General features: G+C 41.6%; 1 protein-coding gene across 1 annotated transcript in view; it reads right to left on the bottom strand.

Annotated features, from left to right (window-relative positions):
- Positions 1-20887, bottom strand: part of cfap299 (cilia and flagella associated protein 299) — a gene marked incomplete at both ends in the record, with an annotated part of 42816 nt that overhangs the window by 7636 nt on the left and 14293 nt on the right. Inside the window, one exon of the mRNA XM_079736201.1 lies at positions 14938-15028. Within this exon, the coding sequence (XP_079592327.1) occupies positions 14938-15028 (91 nt within the window). The remainder of the gene's footprint in view (positions 1-14937; positions 15029-20887) is intronic.

Here is a 20887-nt window from a genome sequence, read left to right as displayed (position 1 = left end):
TGTGATATATGATTTATTGTTATGTTGGCGCTCCATTTTATTCTTTTTTCGGTTGTGCTACAAATATGGACCGAAATTCGTACCAAGGTTTATTTTTGTCAACATAGATTTAACAAACCCAGGAACAGGTGCCACCCTATTGGACACACTGCTCAGCCAATAGGTGAGCAGCTAAGCCCCAGGGGGCGGAGCCGGTCAACTTAACCTCTGGAATTTTCTGAGACGCTGCCAGTAAAGCCATTCCCACAAAATAAGTGGCTTGAGCCCACACACTTTAAATTACAGAGCACCACCGATCAAAAAAATGCTATCCTGCTTTTCGCAATTGGCGTTTTAGAAATTATATTAAAACCTCTTTAGTTGGGTACTACATATAGCCATGGTGCTGTTACCAAACTTAAAAAATGAAGAAATGCAGAAGAAAAGTTTCCCTCGGGTGAGTGTAGAGCAGACAAAAGGTGTTTTACCGTCTGGGTTTAAAATGTCTGGCTGGTGGATAGCATCTCCTCCCACAGCAGTAGCTGATACTACAGACTGGACCAAAACCAGAACAGTGAACCAAACACAGGCAAGTGTTCTACACACTGACCCAAACCAAGCTAGTGTTCTACACACTGACCCAAACCAAGCTAGTGTTCTACACAATGACCCAAACCAAGCTAGTGTTCTACTCACTGACCCAAACCAAGCTAGTGTTCTCCGCACTGAACCGAACCCAGGCTAGCGTTCTACACACTGACCCAAACCAAGCTAGTGTTCTACACACTGACCCAAACCAAGCTAGTGTTCCCCACACTGACCCAAACCAAGCTACTGTTCTACACGTTGAACCAAACCGATGCTAGAGTTCTACACACTGAACCAAACACAGGCTAGTGTTCTACACACTGAACCAAACCAGGCTTACGTTCTACACACTGACATAAACAAGGCTGAAGGTTTCTCACACCGAATCAAACTAGGCTAGTGTTTTAAACACTGAACCCAAACAAGCTAGAGGTTCTACATACTGAACCAGACCAGGCTAAAGGTTCTACCCACAGAACCAGACTAGGCTAGTGTAGAGAAAGAGGGAAATCAGTGCTGAGTTCTAATTCAGGCAGGAATTACGGGTTGAGAATAGCAGCGTGTGGTTAAAGACGTCTCCGCTACAAGCTCAGGACACCAAAGTGACCAAGCAAACCAGACTCATTCTAGAGCCACTTCCCACATTCCACTGGTTTCTAAATTACCAGTTGGGAGGAGACGTTTATATATAATATATATCTCTCTCACACACACACACACACACACAAACACACACACACACACACACACACACACACACACACACACACACACACACACACACACACAATCCTTCACTATCTTCAGAAAACACTCGTAGGCCCACCTTCTACCAGGATGTAGATGACATTTAGTTTGTCTGGGGGGTTAAGTTGGTCTGTGAGGGTTGAGTCATTTTGGGAGGGTTAGTTGGTGTGGGGGGTTAGTTGGTGTGAGAGGGTTAGTTGGTCCAAGGAGATTAGTGGGTCTGGGAGGGTTAAATAATCTGGGAGGGTTAGTTTGTCTCAGGGGATTAGTGGGTCTAGGAGGGTTAGATGATCTAAGGGGTTAGTAGGTCTCAGGGGTTTAGACGGTAATTAGGGGGTTTAATTGTTCTGGAGGATAAGTTGGTCTGTGGTGTTTTAGTTGTTCTGGGCTTGATAGTAGTTTTAGGGTGTTTAGTTGGACTTGGATGGTTAGTTGGACCAGGGGATTAAGTTGGTCTGGGCGTATCAGTTGTTCTAGGGGGGTTTGTTGGTCTGGGAGAGTTATTGTTTTGAGGGGGTTTAGTTGGTCTCGGCATATAAGTTGTTCTGGGGTGTTAAGTTGGTCTGGGATGGTTAGTTGGTCTGGGAGAGTTAGTTGGTCTAGAGGGCTCAGTTGGTTTAGGGGGTTAAATTGGTTAGGGAGGGTTAGTTGGTCTAGGAGGTTCAGTTGGTATGGGAGGGTTATTTGGTCTTGGAGGGTTAGTTGGTCTAGGCGGTAAATTGGACACGGCGGGTTAGCTGGTCTGGTCTTTGAGGGTTAGTTAGTCTATGAGGTTTAGTTGGTCTGTGGTCTATATTTTTGTTAATTGGTCTAATTAGTTGTTTTCTTCACATGAATTAGTTCTGATATAGGAACTAAAAGGATCAAGTAGAATTGGTTTGCGGGGATGAAGCTACAGACTATTTGAAAACACAAGCAGCCAAACTGCTCCCATATCTGAACTTAATCTTCTTATTTATTTTTCCTGATAACATCTCAGATAAGGACTTGAAAGGCCACAGGGTGGGACTTCATTTTCTCTCAAAATGTTTAGAGATGGCTTGATCGTCCCAACTCTACCAAAAAACAACCAAGAGGAACACAACTATTAGCTTTGTGTTCAAAGAGACCATGCGTCTTTACAACAGTATCTCTGAAAACCAGAGGACCATTTCTCAGCTGCTTGATGCATGTATTAGCAAAGAACGCTACACCAGCAACTGGAAAACAATTTTTTGCTGAGGAGAATGAAAAAAAGGCTCGCCTTGGATTGTATTAAAAAAATATATACATTATATTTGAATTCTGGTTAAATAAAACAAACCTATTTCAAATCAATAAGACTATTTAGACATAACATTATTAATGGCCAGGTATAAACCTAAAAATAAGGTGCAAAAAGGTGAATTAGATGGTAAACAAGCATTTATACTAGTTATTGTATGTAGCTACATGCACATGCAGCCCTAGTTGTGTGTTTTGGTGTGGTTGCCCTCTAATGGGCTGATGTCTGTTTACTCTGGTGAACAAGACATAGAGAACAGGTGCTGTGTCACCACATCCCCCCCAGACAAAGGCACAGGTGTGTGCGTAGAAAATAGTATTCATTCCATCAATCTGATACTGTAAGGATTGTGTTGAAGGGGATACATCACACGCCCCTTCTATCTAATAGGACTGAGTACTGCAAAAAATCTCAGAGAACGCAAATCACGGACCAATGGTGTCAAGAGTCAAATTTTGCAGCATTAATTCAGCGGAAACAGAGGTGATACGTGCAGGCTGTGATTTTTGACAATGAACCTATGAGGCAGTACTTGGCAGTAGATTTGTTAAGATGTGACAAGAGATGTGATGAGCGATGTGAAGAGAGATGTTGTGAGAGATACAATGAGAGATCCAATGAGAGGTATGAGAGATGTGATGAGAGATTTTATAAGGGATTCAATGAGAGACGTGATGAGATGCGGTGAGAGAGATGTAATGAGGGATGTGTTTAGGGATTTTATGAGAAATTAAATGAGAAATGTGATGAGCGATTTGATTAGGGATGTTATGAGAGTTTTAATGAAAGATCCAATGAGAGATGTGATGAGGGATTTGATAAGAAAAATGAGGTGGATGTGATTAAAGATGAGTAAGATGTGAGGGGAGCTGTGATTAGAGATGCGACGAGAGATGTGATGAGAATGTGAATATTAAACAGAAATACTTTGTGTATCCCTTTTGAATATGGGTCGTGTTGCAATGCTGCATTCCAGAACAAAATATATATAAGCATGGACAATTTTAAGAACAATTAAAATAAGAATAAGTATGCCCCAAATCTGTGCATTATGACATGACATGACAATAATAAAACAATCGTACAGTATATAAAAACAGTGTAAATGTTTGTACGCATGTGTCGTTGCTAGATTGCAACTGGCGCAAAACGTTCTTTTCCCTCCACTGCCACGCGTCGGTAAATTAGGGAATGATCTTGCGTCCCAAGGGGTGGGTCGGCGAAAGGAGGAGGCGTGTTCTGGCGCAAACGTTCCCTGGTGCTATTTTGCAGTTTCAGAAAACAATTCCGCCACAAACCAGGAAATACCTGGTTTAAAGTCAGTGGCGCGTTTTTCAGATGCTATTTTAAGGGGGCATGCATAATGTTGCTTGTGCACCTCGTGCATACACTTTGCTTCTCTCATCTACCTAGCCACACATTCTTGGTCAATTATTTGGGAAAGAACAGCTGATACAGCGGTAATAAGTTGTACTTTTAAATCAATGCATCTGCAAACACCGTACAGCAAACACATATTTTCTTGACACAGACATCGTGTACAAGCCCATAACTTTTAGGATTGATGAGTATTTAATCGTGAGCAAACATTGTTTTACCGTGAGTGTTAAAAAAAAAAGAATGAATGCGGGTGCGCGTGTGTGTATGTGTAAAATAATTAATGAATGCGGGCGTGTGTGTGCGTCCATCTGTTTAAACACACGCAAACTGAACACATAACGCATAATACAGTCCATGGCAATGTATATTAACGGGGGGACACATGCATATTAGGAACACTGGTCGTTAACGATATTGCATACAATACTGGTAAGAAACAATGTTTGTTAATGTATTGCATATATCATTAAATAGAACCACAGTTACCGCATATCATATGTGTGTTAAGTTTTCTTTGCCAAAATTTATGCGCTGTCAAAATATCAACTCGTCAGATTCAAATGCGCTCATGGCTCTTAAAGGGGATGGAAGATGGCACTCTCATTGGTTTATTGCACGTTACGCCCAAACCACACCTACGGTTAATTAGGCTACTTCAGACCAACCCTTTTTAGATTTGCGCCGGGCGCAAGAGTCATTTATCCGCCGGTAAAATAGCAACATCGCCATAGAACCACCCACAAAGCTACTTGCATTTGGCGCTTCTCACTTGCATTTCAGACCGTTAAAATAGGGCCCATAGGATCTATAGATCTTTTAAAATAAATAAGAATATAAGGTGTTGAAATGTACAGTATGAAGAAGTATTAGTGTTAGTGCGAGAGTATACATTAGTATTGCACAGTTGAAGTATTGAATTATTGCAATAAAACGTTAAGTTAAATTAAGTCATTAGAAAACTGTTGAAAATATATGCCATCATTTGTCTAATCATACATAAATGACGGTGTTGTGGCTGCTAACATGGGTGAAATAATTCCAGGGTCGGGTATTGGTATTGAGTTAAAAGATGGCATGGCCACAGGCAAGAATGACTTAATATGGCTCTCTGTGCTGCACCTCGGTAGAACGAGCGATATGATGAGAGATTTAAGGTGAGGGGGTGAGATGAGGTTGGAAAGATGTAATGAGAGAGAGTTGGATGTGGGATGTGATGAAAGCAATTTGATGTGAGGTGTAATGAGCGACATGTGATGAAAGAGATGTAATGTGAGATGCAATGTAAGAGATGTGACGAGAGTTGAGATGAGAGATATGTAGAAAGAGATGTGAGATGTGATGAGAGAGATTTGATGTGGGATGGGATGAAAGAGATGTGTTATAAGATGTGATGAGAGAGAGATGTGATATGGGATAGAGCTGTCGTTTTACTCTGTATAGTAGGTGACAGTGTCTGAGTGGGATGGACATTTTTTGGCTCTTCATTCTGACAGAAATGGTCAAACCTCTATATTACTAACATCTATACACTCACGTATCTATCTATACAGATACACCATAACGTGTCATCGTAGGGAGTCGGGAGAGTCTCCCAGTAGAAAACATCAGGTATGTGCCTGCGAGCCAGCAAGGCTTGCTTGTGTAAGTAGCTAATCTGCAATGCCCCTAAGCCTCAGTTTTAGCTAATCTCAAAGTATTCATAGTGTCCTTTTGTGGGGAACAATGTGGGCGTGTGCTGGGGAGAGGAGGGGTCCCTCGCTCGCCTTAAAAGACCCGACTATCATGCTCCTTGTCAGTCTAGGATCTGCGTTGAGGGCCGGTATAACCAGAGGTTAACTCTTCTGACCTGGGCCAATCTCTCGCAGTGCTATTAGGGCATCTCAACTGAGTGACAGGAGCTTAGAAAGCATGTTCACTATAAACATGTCAACGGGCCGCTAAACTTGTCAGTGGAACCATCTCCACACATATCCAGTTAGCTGAGTGAGCAAAAGGTCTTTGCTCCTGCATTGATGATATCAATTTTAATAATAATAATTACATCTTGAAAGGATCTTACTAGTGAAACACATGTACAGCTTAATACTAGGTGTAGGGTTAAACATCAGGGCCATTTCCACCCTTCAAATCACTTTATAAAAATAACCATGTATACTTGATCACATGTCCCAGCTGTCAGCGGGCGGCTGGTGTGAGAGAAGGAAACGCTGGTTCAAGGCTAGTAGTAGTAGTGGTTTCCCCATCTCCCCAGTATAGTGTAGTGAGGTGGTCACAGGTAGGAGAGTGGGGGGTCTGAGGGTGGGCGTGGCTAAGCCCAGCCCCTCTTTGCTATGGGATATGTTTATTTAGATAGCCTCATATTATTTTGCGTATACTATGGCCAAAGGTTTAAACGCTATATGCCTGGGTGAACTCACTCTTAACATGGCTTTAAGTTCCAGCAAATACCTTTCCTTAACGTTGTCAAGCATTGAGGGAGAACTGCACCTTCAGGAATGGGAGGCCTGGTGGTCTTGTTTACCTCAGACACTGTAAACATGTAGGTGAAAGATCTAACATCATCAACATTTCGTGCATATTATATCAAAGGAAGAGAACATCGGAAAGCAGCAACATGTTTAAAATGGCAATTTCATTTAAACACACTGTGCCCCACATCTGTGTGTATTTGATGAGAAACATGTGGTCGTGGAGGTCAGACCAGCCTGGGCTATGCACAATCATTTGTGACATTGAATATGAAGCAGTGTTTATTGCTAAGCGTCGACATATGCTGCGATATTTTCCACATGCAGTTCCATTTGTCTCAAGACAATTCAATGATAAGATTTAAAAATCAGTTTGTTACAATGGTTTTGTTAAAGGTCCCATGGCATGCTACTTTATGGATGCTTTAATATAGATATTAGTGTGCCCCTAACACAGTACTTGAAGTTTGCTCAAGCGGGAATTTGCTCAAGCGGGAGACAATCGCGGGCAACCATCCCTTTCTCCTCCATGTCGTGGTTCATGTACTTCAGGGAGTCAAAGCCAAAGTTCCTTTCCCCCAATTCCTTCTCAGCCATGGCTGAGATAACCCCAGCTACAGTCTCGTTGTGGAAATACCAGAGACGTCAAAGAACCGATGTGTTATGCGCCATAACACGTCGGTAGAACAACAGCAGAATGGTTATCCAAATAACAAAGAAGTGTACAACACTTGCGTTACAGTGTGTGTAATCACACACACACACACACACACACACACATGTGGCGCTTGCATGGTCATAGCTCATTGTCTCATTAGCGGGCCAAATTCTATGGGCTGGCAAAGCAGAGAAAGGGGAGGTGGCATCTCCCCTTATGACGATATACGGGGAAAATTCCAAAACAGCGCATCTGAGCTTAGTTTTTTCAAAGGCGGAGCAGAATGCCTAGTGCTCGTTTTACACCCAACAAAATGTCTAGCTACTGGGGGAGCATAGGTAGGCTAGGGGAGTTCTTATTAATGTAGGAAAACCTCAGAAAGTGAAATTTTTATACCATGGGATCTTTAATATTTTTTTTTTGGTGGTACATAATAGTCTTAACTCAAAAATATCAGAATAACAACTTAGATTGACAGAAAAAACATACATTTTCTAGTCATTAGCAAAGTTCAGTAACAATATTACAGCAATGATATTGGTCTAGTCTGATCTCTAGGCTAGTCAGGTTGGGTCTAGTCTGATCTCTAGTAAAGTTAAGTCTGGTCTGATCCCTAGTCTGGTGTAGTCTGGTCTGGTCTAGTCTGAGCTCTAGTCTATTCCGGTCTGATTTATTGTCTAGTCAGGTCGGGTCTAGTCTGATCTCTAGTAAAGTCTAGTTTGGTCTGATCCCTGTCTAGTGTAGTCTGGTCTGGTCTAGTCTGAGCTCTAGTCTATTCGGTCTGATCTCTAGTCTTGTCTAGTCTGATCTAGTCTGATCTCAAGTCTAGTCTGGTGTGGTCTAGTCTGATTTCTAGTATACTCTAGTCTGGTCTGATCTCTAGTCTAGTCTGATCTGTAGTCTATTCTAGTCTGGTGTGGTCTAGTCTGAGCTGTAGTCTAGTCAGGTCTGATCTGTAGTCTAGGCTAGTCTAATCTGGTGTGGTCTAGTCAGAGCTGTAGTCTAGTTTGGTCTGATCTGTAGTCTAATCTAGTCTAATCTGGCCTAGTCTAGTCTAATCTGGTCCGGTCTAGTTTTATCTCTAGTCTATAGGCTGGTCTGATCTATATTCTAGTCTAGTCTAATCCCTGTCTGATCGCTAGTCTCTGGTCTGGTCTTCTAGTCAGTTTTTGCCTTCTCTCTACTCCTCTCTAGTCTGGTCTAGTCTAGTCTGGTCTAGTTTGGTCTATTCTTTAGTCTGGTCTAGTTTGGTCTATTCTTTAGTCTGGTCTAGTTTGGTCTGATCTTTAGTCTAGTCTGATAGTATGGTCTAGTTTGGTCTGGTCTTTAGTCTGGTCTAGTCTAGTCTGGTCTAGTTTGGTCTGATCTTTAGTCTGGTCTAGTCTAGTCTGGTCTAGTTTGGTCTCCGGACGGCCTCAGAGCTATGTAGGCACTAGGATGCAGAATCAAACAGGGGGACTTTAGCCAGCATGTTTTGAGGCCCAGTCCTTAATCAAATTCCAGTTTCACCTCCTAGATGAAAGCGTCTCTCTCTCCCGGCGGAAATCAGACATGATCGTGTTTGGGCAGCAATGCACCAAAGAGGCTCCTCTTTAAAGACCATGGCAACCACTCACATTGACAGGCCAAGGAACCACTTTACTTTCAGCAATAGCCTAGCATATTTAAGCAACAACATACGAGAGGATGTTGGCAAGGCTGTGATGCTGAAAAGGCATGATGCAAAACTGAATGCCAATCATCAATAGAACACATTTAGTGCACAGCTTTAGTGCACAGCCAGGACATAACAGGTGGATATTATTCTTAGATTGTTTTTCAATATTATTATGATTAATATGAACAATATCATCATAATCATGTTATCATGTAGATATCAGATCAGATCTAACTATTGTATAAAATAGTGATGTCTAGTATGGATTTGTGTAGTAGCATACAGTAGAGCATATTATAGTAATGGCAAAGAGTTGTGGAGTATAGCCTATAGTTGTGCAGTATAGTGTTATGTAATAATTACAGCATAGTGCTGCGTAGTATAACATTGCTTAACAAGAGTTTTATTGCCAAGTAAGCTTTCTTATACAAGGAAATTGCTTTGGCGTATTGACGTAGAGCTAAAACCAAAGGAAAATGGAAGAACGAAGAACATATACGTCTTAAGTCGATAATATTGTTTTTGTAAAAGGTGTGCAGGTCTGCAAATGGCTAAAATGCTATGGGGAAATGGGGAGGGCAAGGGATTGGTTGGGGTGTAGATCATCGTGTTGCAGATCATTGTGATGCATAGTATATAGCATTAGCCTACATATTAATGAGTTTGGTTCAACATAACAGTATGATCACATTTTGTGACCTTTGTTCTATGAAAACTCAGACAGCAGACATAATATAACGGCCGGTTGCCCTTTAGGTCGTTCCATTATCATTAACACTGGCTGTGCTCTCTGAGTCCTTCCCCCTCATTCTAAACACATCACTAACACATCTCAAGAGCCTCCTATCTGAGATGAGATAAATAAGTTACATATTCTATTTTAAACAAATAAGGGCGTGTACATTTTCACTCTTTGCCTTCCAACAAAGATCATCAAACTCAAATACCGTTATCAGTTTCAACACCTATATCAAATACAGCCCAATCTTTTGGCGTGAAGCTCTATCTCTATGGACTGTTTTCACGTGATGCGATATCAGTTAGGCTATCCCCTGCTAGGCTATCAGTACATAACAAACTATTCTGAATATAAATTGCTCTACATCAGGTGTCTCAAACTCGCGGCCCGGGGGCCAATTGAGGCCCGCGGGATGATATTTTGTGGCCCCTTACTTGACATCAAAGTTTAGTGTTAGTGCGGCCCACGCATTGTTGTCAAACACACATTTTTGCTGAGTCGCTTGCCACACTTTTTTATCACTTGTGATATGGTGACCAGATGTCCCGGTTTTGCCGGGACAGTCCCAATTTTGAGTTGCGTGTCCTGAGTCCCGACAAAAGCCAAAGCTAAAATGTCCCGGTTACCACCAATCACTATGAAATGTCCCCTGTTGTCAGCGATTACATAGCCAACGTGATCTAATTATAGCCCGATCACTTAGATTGGGTCAGTTGTGCTACTTTTTTATACGGAATACTTGATGTGGCCCAGCCTGACCCAGACTCTACATCCAGCGGCCCCCAGATAAGTTGAGTTTGAGACCCCTGCTCTACATCCTGTAATTAATGTACTCTATACCCTTGATACCCTTGATATATATATATATATTGCTTTAAAGGAACAAGACATTAAATGGTAACTAACTGCAGTGTATCCTTGAAATAAGAATGTCTGTAATGTCCACTTCTATAATGTACGTAATAATTCTCTATTTGTGTAATGGTTATAGATTAAATATCTCTGGATTTTATGGCACATATCTGTAATATCTGTAGTATTTCTGTAGTACTTCTGTGATGACAGCAGATCCTTCAGGTGTTTTGAGATGATCCATCTCCAAATTTCTCTGCATTTTCCTTTTTATATTTCATTACAGCAGCTGCTCAGTAGTGGATTGTAATGCACATGAACATGGAACACTCTCTGCCTGTAAGAATAACTTCATAGTGTGTGTCTTCCCAGCCTGAATCAGAACCAGCGAGGCCACTGCTGCAAAATAAAGTTTATAATCAACTGATAATTTCTCCTTTTCATATATACAGTGTTACAGCTTAAAAGTTTCCAAAGCCACACGGCTTCAATAGTTTGAGAGGAGGCTACACACAATTAACATAAAGCCAAAAGGGGGCTTGAACAATGTGCAAGGAATAAATAAACGGCAGGACAAAAACTATTAAACCGAAGATAAATCGCACAGGTAATACTGTGGTTGACAGGTCGCTAAATAAGGAAATAAATCGACCTGCTCTATTCATTACTAACCGTTTATAGAAGGTAGATCTTTTTGGTGTATTTTGGCCTTGTTTGAATGGTTCAACAAATTAATTGCCTCAAACGTTCATTATTAAAACACTTCTAAACAACCACCCCATCTCAGTAGACGGTTATACACGGTTACCTGTTTATTCTGACGATCGATCGCAATGCAAATTACATGATTGGTACACCCCTACCGGCTACCTGAGCCAACTCTGCCATGCATTCATTGCACATTACCGGAATCTCCCACAAGACTTGGCTATTGCTAAATCTAGCAAGCTATTCATGTATTTGGGGGATTGGCTTTGCAGGGAGCCGTGTGGTAGGATTTTTTCGGTTGGACACCGAAAGAAATCAAGCTGACTCTGGCTGGAATCTCCAAATTGCCTACCCAAATGTGACTGTCTTGGAGTTGAAGAAACCAACTTTGAGATCCACAACAGAAAAAGGTTTTCTGGAAATTCATCAATCATAAAGCAAAGAAAGTAACTTGGCTTCTGTAGTTATGTGTGAAGGTGGTTAACAATCAAGATGATAGATGCTGAGTTACGACCAAGCCTTTATCCCAACTTCCGGAACATTCTGCAATTCAGGCCGGGTCATTCGATAGTGCTGCACAACTCTTCCCTTTCAAACGGACAGCCATCTTGCCCTGCTGCTTTGAAATTAAACTTGCCATTGTTGTTTTAACTGGCCGTGTCAAGGACAAAGGGCTCGGGCAGAGACACACAAACACACGGCCTGTAACGCAATAGGGGTGGGAATTCTGCTTTAATTTCAATGCTATACTTGATCTCTGGGCTGCATGACTGACCACCTTATTATCTATAGTGACAGGGGCTTATCAATACAGAAGTGGCTGGGCCACAGAACAAAGACAAGGCCTTCATGCAGGATATCCCCCCTGGGCATGGAACACCCAGCCCAGGCCAAGCGGCCACATAACCCTCAGACCGGCTAGGAGGCAGCAGCATAGCTACACTGGAGGTGCGTTGATATCATCCACTATTATCATCACTAGTACAACTATGCAGCTTACATTCCTTGACACACAGCAACTCAGAAGCTGCAAAACAATACAGGATATGAGAAATCAATAGAGCGCCTAGTAAAACCTTCTTTCTTTATATGAAGAAGTTTATCTTCCGGGACCTTTTGATTTTGATTTGATTAATTTGATTTAAAACATATTTAATAATAAACAATCAGAATCATAAAGAGGAAATGCAATAATGACGTGTCCAAAAAAGAGTAGTTGAAACAGGCTCCTCCCCCGCTCGGCCATTTACAACAAACTTAATTTGGAGTAAACCACCATTACATTACGATGAATGAAATCAGTTAACCTATAAAAGCTTTAGCCATGGTAATGAGCTACACATTTTAACCCTAGTTTATTTAACAAGACTATATATATTAAAATAGCAATAGTGTCTTTCAAAGACAACTAAAATCAACAAAAAAGATATTAGATTCATGAATTTGAATATATTTCAAGTCATAATTAAAGAATGTCATTTTGGCTATATGACTCAGATATGTTGAAAGGGGGAAGACGACTATTGATACTATACTACCAATTCTACTACACTACTTGGATTGTGACTCGGCCTTGTGCGCTAGTGACAATTGGTTGTGACATCATCAGGGGTCTCTGACCCATCCGACAGGTGGGCAGAGTATGGTGGGACACCTTGGGTTTCACAGGTTAACCTCCAACAAAGGATCCCCCAGGCTCCCTGCGCAGGTGTGACCTGGATTTGATTCTTCTCAGCCAGCGTAAATACAGCCAGCACTGCCCAGGTGCACCTTTTGTTTGTGTGTCTTTTGGCAGCAAAGAGCATTTCGTAACCGCACTGTTTGAGAAGAAAGACACACAGAAGGTGAGTTACTGAGGCTAAACTGATTACAGAGATACCACAAGGCCGCAGCACACAACACACCACCACACTTTTTACCCTTCCCTCTTGTTTCCCCCAGGATACACAGACAACCACACACACACTCATGGAAAGTAACGTCCACCCACCACCACACTTTTATTTTATATATATATATATATTTTTTTTTTATTAAAGGCTAACAGCTGTGCCTTTAGAGCCTGCATACATTCAGAATGAACGTGTGGTGTCTATGTATCCTGGGGGAAACCGGAGGGAAGGAAATGCTGTGCACAAACGGAAGACTTCTTCATGAGAGCTGAGATCTATCCATCTCTTTAGACAGAACAACCTCAAACATCTTAACTGACTCATCTGAAGCTTAAAATACCAACTTCATAATGAATGATACAGTACATTACAGGTCATATGGTCTTTAATATCTATTAATCGGTTTTGCAGGAAGGTCAGAATGATGAAGTTTTTGGGGCTTCAATAATGATATAGCCTGACATAAACTGCAAACCAATGATAAGAAATGCGCCAAAAATGACCCAGGGGAACCAAAGTATGTGGAAGGAAACCAGGACAGGACCTATAACTGACCCCTGTGGAACACCCCACGACTGAGGAAAAGATTCAAATACAATTCAAATAGAAATAGAAACTCACCAACAGCCACTGAAAACATCAAAACATAATTTATTAGAGGTAAGAGGAGAACCACAGCAGGGAAGTCCCTGATACGATAGTATCATATTAATAGATAGTGTAAAATGCTGCAATTAGATTGAGTGTTACCAGGATGGAAAGTTCTCCATCATTAGAAAACCTAGTATACTTTAAATCAAAATACAAAACAGATGGCTTCAGCCTCACATTCCACCTACCATTTAGCATATTTAGCTTAAAACTGCAGCAAGTAAGCGACACAACCAGGTGTCTGCAAGATAAATGCAAGCTTGTGACATGGCTGTAACAGGTCTCTCAAATCAAAGGCACAACTGCAACACGGCTGTCCATATACAGTAAATGATGCAGATAACTGATTGGTGAATGGACAAGCGGGGCTGCAAGCCCAACCTGATGCAGCTGTTCCCAGCAACAGCTATCTAGCTTAAATTTTGATTCTAATAAATGTTGAACAAAGTGTTGCTCCCCTTTCAAGAAGTTATTTACACTCCAATAGTATTCAAAAAGTAAAAGGTGTAATGATGAAATCAACTTTTTTATTAGTTATCTATCATCCACAGATTTGCGCATCATACATTGTTGGCAGTGTTTGATACATTGCCATCTAGTGTACATTTGGTGTACTGACATCTTGTTTTGCAGGTTTTGCAGACATGAATTTAAGACTTATTTGCAATATTTTTGCATTCAGTGTGAGTAGGACAATCAAACAGAAGAAGAACAGAAAAATATTCGGACGAAGGTCATGGTTTTGCTAACCTGTTTAAAGATAACTTGTTACCATGCTTCAAAGCAGCATGCCATTAAGTGCTCCAATGTGGGGTCTTTTTCCAACATAGTGGGACTTGACAGAAAATAAACTCGCAAAACTGGGTTGCATGGAGTTATTTAATATTATTATTAAAATGCATCCAGTTCAACAGCTTTCATTTATGAACATAGATGGCTGGTCTTTAACCGTTTTTGGTCAAATGATAAATATCATTTCAATCGTCTGTTTTCGTAAAAATTCTAGCGGTGGATTTCGACTTTGTCCTTGCCATAGTAAGCCAGTGTGTCACCCTACAACTGGCATGGCTTGTGAAAAAGTAACGATGTTGAGCAAATTGTGCTCACTTGCTTTCGATTTTTGTGTTGAATTTTAATCAAGCAGAGTCAGTAATTATCTGTAGCAGCTAGATAGTCACACTCATTTATCAAATAACATTATTATACAATAGTAATAATATAAAAAAGAAAAAAAGTAAGTAAAAATATATTCAAAATAAAAAATAAAATATTATAAAAATAGCAATAGTATTAATAATAATAGTAATAATAATAATAATAATGATAATAATAATAATGAATAGATTTTACTCACAGTCAATGTTCCATTGCGATTGTTCTCCTCTCTCTCTGCCAGAGCTTTCAGGAAATTGTCTTTCAGTTCTTTTCCTGCACTTGCCAGTGTCCTGGAAAATACAAGACCGTATTTTTTCATATAGTCTTTGAGTTGGAAGTCTTTATAGACAACCCATAGAATTATTTCACAATCTCTGCTCTATTAAGAATCAACAATTTGAATGTCTCCCAAAAATACAATACGGTGGGTAAAGAAGCCAGTACTTCAAATTCAGGAGGAGTGTAAGAATCAAGAACACTTTGGACTTTAAAGGTTTGGATGGAAGTTGGTCAACACTGGGGTTATAGAGAACATTGTACAAGATCTGCCCTCCAGATCACACAGCTTCTCAAACATGATCCAAGGTGTTTTCTAACTATTCGCTGGCGGTCCGACGTGTCAGATGAACGGTATCAGGATGGAATGATAGATCATATTATGACAGCTTTCTACTCCCAGACTTCAGCGTCTCTATGGAAACATGGTTTTGGGGCTTGCTGGAAATCTGTACACCTGACAAAACACGAGCACCAGAGGTTCTTAAAGCCAACAGCACCAAAGGCCCAAGGCAAGAGTTAACACCGGGCAAACAATCCATCAGGTCAAGAGAGATGAACATACAGTACTGACATCGGCAGTAAACATGTCAATAAAAAAGCAAAAAGACAGTAAACATGTTTACATGGACAGTAAACATGGTCACATGGATATGTTAAAGACTGTTATTTAGACATATAGATATGTACATCTAGAGATGTATGGCTGATCCTTTGGGATCTGATCTGATCTGATCATGCCAATATGACAGGAAAGGAAATGTGAAATCCTATTATGGATTACTTTAAAAAATGTATTTCCTTATTCCAAAACAGTATCAGCTGTTGAGGCAGTAGCAAAATGAATGATAATAAACTGATTTTTTTCTGTTTTCTGTCAGGCATTGTTGGTTCAATAGCGTGGATATGAGCAAGGGCAAAAGGTCATGCTTATAGTCAGTTAAAATATCTTTTATCAACTTTGATTTCCCTTTGGATGCTTGTAGCACATGGCTCGCTGTAGGATGTTCATCAGTAAATCAGGAAAATAGGCCACTTATTATACTTCACATATAAGTATTCTTAATACATCTCTACTATATGTCTGCTGAGAGGAAAGGGGGAGGAAGGAGGTTTAACACGAGGCGGGGGTATCTGGAATGCAATGCCAAACAGATGTTCCTCAGAAACTTCACGTTTTAATTAGTATCTCAAACATTCCTCGTCATAGAAAAGCCTTATGGTAGGATTGACATCAAATGGACTTTTTAACTGTGAAATGAAAGGCGAACCATCATGCCACTCTGCTGTTGTCTAATATAAAAAAGTGGATGAGTTGATCACTGCGATTTTGATTTGTACACAATATGCATTAGAAGCAGTACTCTCTATTTTAGGAAGTAGCAGAGGCTGATGATTTTCCCAAGAACCGAGTTTTAGCATGAGCCTCAGTTGTTTATGAACAAAGATTCGTATCATCTCACATGGTTGGAATTGGAAACACACATAAATGCACCTTCCAAACTCATACTTAAATACTTAAAATAACAGGCAAATTGTCTTCTCAAATATTAATTCACAACATCCAATTTTCAAACAATCTGACATGGAGACATAAAAAACAATTTCTGATTCTCCATTTGTCAACAAGTGAGGTTCGGTCCCAATCTTTTAGTAAAGAACACTAAAGCACCACAGTCATACATTACCTTCCTGAGGCAGATTAAGGTCTTTGTGTTGATAGCTAGAGCTGTTAACCTGCTTACTATCAAGAGGCTGATTTGAACCAGTGACCAAGTAGACACACGCTACTTTATATTTTCCCTCCTAATAAAATCACTGTATCCGTTTCACACCTGCTATGGGGGTGTAATTCTTACCATGTCATTTTCACTGTAGAATGTAAGGGTTAGGGATAGACTGCACTTACACACAGAGCACAGATTCAACTGGCAAACATGTTTAAAACAGCAAGTATTTTGGCTCACTGCCATGCTTTAAATTACAATAATAGGGAACTGGATCTGAATGTGAAAATATACCAGTTCCAATGTTATTTATACTGCTCCTTTGGCCTGTGCCCCATAATGAAAGTCTTAGAGGAATCCCACTGCGGGAAAACTGCCGGGGCAGCACATATTTGCGGAGCTGGGGGCTGAGGATGGAGGGCTGGGGGAGGGAAGGCTGGGTGGTGCTGGGGGTAGATGAGGGGAGGGCTTGGTGGTGCTAGGGGGAGGGGTGTTGGGGTGGGGCTATGAGGGCTGAGTGGTGGGCTGGGTGGTGGTGGGGTTGCTGTGAGTGAAGGACAGCTGCAGGATGCTGGGGGGGGGGGGGGGGGGGTGGATAGGGCCTAAAGTAAACACAGGTGTTCAGGAGGCAAGTGATCAGTAGCTGAGGAAACCAATGTCACGCTCTCAGGCCCAGGAACACCTCCACTACAACCTAACCACTACAACCCTAACCCTAACAGACTGCTCCCTTCATTCCATTTATATCTTATCAACAACAACAAGAGTCTGGCTATTACATCTGGCCTTATTAGTGACCAATGAGGCGATGTGAGGCTCCGTTTCCTCAAGTAGTCTTGTGTTTGTCTTGTGGTCGGGGCAGGTGGGCTTGAGGTTGCTAGAGAAATGAAGGGTAATGGCTATCAGCTGGGCTTATTAGCATCTCCATTAACAAGATTAACGTTCTGTTTCAGCTAAACCCTGCCGCTGAAATTCTACATATAAACTTTCCGGAGGGCGCAGGGCCGTTCTCTGAGTGCTAAAGCCACTTTGAGTGCGTGATGCGTTGGCCTGCTTTGCTGGGGGTGATCTGAGCAGGGAGCCATCCACTGTGTTTATAGACATATAAACAAAGAATTACAGGGAGGCCTCCTTCCTTCACTTTGGCCCCTAAAATGATGCTCTAAACCATTTATATAGCAAATGGCTTCCAAGTGTCCCTGATGATAGTCAGACTGTAGTCTGTTCACTGCATGCTATATTTCAGAATATAGTCTGGTCCACTTGGGGGATTGGGGGATGTGCTTTACACAGAACTGCGTTGGGAAAGACACACTGTCTGTATACCTGGTGGCTAGGACCTCATAGATGGCTAGCAGCTAGCTCACGGTTGGCTTACTGCTAGCTGCTAGCTCACAGACGGCTAGCCATGCCATAGGGCATAGGGACAATCCCTTTCACAAACAAGGTGGCCTGTTGAACCACGGCAGTTTGGCCTTCACTCAATTTCTCTTAAATGATTAATGTAGCAAGCTCTACTCTATCAATATATTCATGAATAATTGTAAAAAAAAAAAAAAAAAAAGTGGAAAGGTTTTTCACAGCTAACCAATCCAACTGTAATCATTGTGATTCCATAAAAAAAGTAATTGGCGGGATGAGCACACATTCCTACTTAATGATCCGCCTTTGTTGCAAATCAATATTCAGTGGGGTGCTGAGAAATCCAGGAATGTTGAGACACTAATTAAAACAGGACGTTTCTAAGGGACATCTGTTTGGCATCACATTTCCTCCAGAAATGTCTTTGCTGGTAGCCGATGTTTGACTTTGAAATAATTGATCTAATTGCAGAGGCGGATAAACTGAATGAAGGTTTTCAATTCTACGCGATTTCTAGACAACCGACATTTACTGTACCAGAATATTATTCCTGAACAGTTCTTGGGAAAATGAATGTGATGGAAAATATTATTTTGGGCTTGTGAATGTCAAGGGAAATTCCACCCAGCGTGATATTATTTTTATTTTGAGTTGTTTTAATCCTCTGTCACTTGTGTTTCACTTTCACACTGTTGTGCACAGGAGATTTCACCTGTGCCCTCACTGTGCCTGGGGCCTCCCCGCCCCGCAGTCGCATGGTATCCAAAGACACATTCAATCCATGTTGTCTAGTTATTTATAACCCAACACAGACCCTGCATTGTCTCGGAACAACTGCTGCATAAAAATAATATTATGTGCTGAAATCCATCCCGCTTCTAGGCTGTTCCACTTGAATCAAACATCTACAGTGACAGAGCTGGAACTGCACTCTCCTAGTACAGTATATCCATGTCTGGTCAGTGTCTTAATCAGCCTACATTTCAAATCCATGGTTTAGACCAGAATAGAGGTGGTTAGCCCTGGTTTGACCAGAATAGAGGAGGTTAGCCCTGGTTTAGACCAGAATAGAGGAGGTAAGTCCTGGTTTAGACCAGAATAGAGGTGGTTAGCCCTGGTTTGACCAGAATAGAGGAGGTTAGCCCTGGTTTAGACCAGAATAGAGGAGGTTAGCCTTGGTTTAGACCAGAATAGAGACGGTTAGCCCTGGTTTAGCTCAGAATGGAGGAAGTAAGCCCTGGTTTAGACCAGAATAGAGGAGGTTAGCCCTGGTTCAGACCAGAATAGAGGAGGTGGGCTGTGGGTGAGGAGGAGTTGGGCCGTGGGTGAGGAGGTAAGCTGTCGTTAGAAGGAGTTGGGCTGTGGCTGAGGAGGTGGGCTTAGGGTGATGAGAAGGTGGGCTGTGGGTAAGGAAGTGGGCTGTGGTTGAGAAGGAGTGGGTAAGGCTGTGGGTAAGGTTATTCACCTGCTTCTGCTTCTAATGCGTTCACTCTTTCCAACGTTCTACCGTTCTACGTTCTTCCAACATACAGGAGTACTAGTTATCAATTTTGAATGCATTATACTTGTACAACGTTGGATTGAATACTGGTACAAGGCCCGAGCTAAACCTTTTCACACAAAGACAGAGTGGTTAACAGCTTCTTGACGGACCTTCCATTTTACCAATCACTATAACTCACCAAGCGTGCCATTCATTACATCTGATATTTACGGATTGGGTCTCACAGGGACCAAGGGAGCGTCAGCTTTTTGTTTAGCCTTTTGTGATGTTCAGGTTTCCTTTCTCAGCCCTGAGCTAAACCTGGGCTGACACAGGGCTATAGTAGGGCTACAACAGGGCTACCACCACAGGGCTGAGACAGGGCTACAACAGGGCTGACACAGGGCTATAGCAGGGCTACAACAGGGGTGAGACAGGGCTACAACAGAGCTGACACAGGGCTACCACAGGGTTGACACAGGGCTATAGCAGCCCTACAACAGGCTTGACCCAGGGCTGCAGGGGTTAAAACTAACTTTTTTCACCACCGTCCCGGAAACGTCCCAAAAAACATTTTGAACCGTCCCGAATTTTCCCAAGAATCTTTTTAACATTTCGAGTTGTTAGGCTACTTACTGATAATATAATAAAAACACAATACATTATGTTGATAAAATAATATATTTATTTCCAGACTAGCTTTGTTTAGCTTCAAGATGACAGCCAACACCCTCAGTCACAGAATGTGACCTTCTGCCAGTACTCCACCATTTAGTGAGTTGTAGTGTGAGTCCGACTTCACCCGTTTAATGCAGGTGAAACCACGCTTGCAGCAGGAGCTGCTCACGCCTTTTTCGCGGAACGGTCAGCGCGTTTACACTGCCCGAGATAAATTGCCTGCTTGAGCTAGGGGGGGGGGGTGGCTACTTGGAGGAATTGCGGGCGGGTCGCGGTTGGAGTAAATAAATAAATAAATATTAAGTAGGTTAACATATTGACTAGACAAACAGCAAACGGACAAATTTGACATATATATTTCTATAATCTCCATGCGTCTGAAATGCGCAAAACTCTCCTCCCAGCACTCATCCGCTGGTTTTCCATAAGCATTCCACTGTGCGATCATCCCTGCTGCGTATGCCCTTACATACATTGTTGAAATATGCTGGATGCTTTATTCTTTCTATGTGGCTTTTAGTTAATGATCGGGCTATAATAAGACCATGTTGGCTATGTTATCGCTGACAACAGGGGACATTTCATAGTGGTTGGACATTTTAGCGTGCCGACAGCCTTTTGTC

Source organism: Pollachius pollachius (genome assembly GCF_949987615.1).
Source record: "Pollachius pollachius genome assembly, chromosome: 1".
NCBI lineage: Eukaryota > Metazoa > Chordata > Actinopteri > Gadiformes > Gadidae > Pollachius > Pollachius pollachius.
The sequence above is the reverse complement of the archived record's forward strand: the minus strand, read 5'-3'. Positions and strand labels throughout refer to the sequence as shown.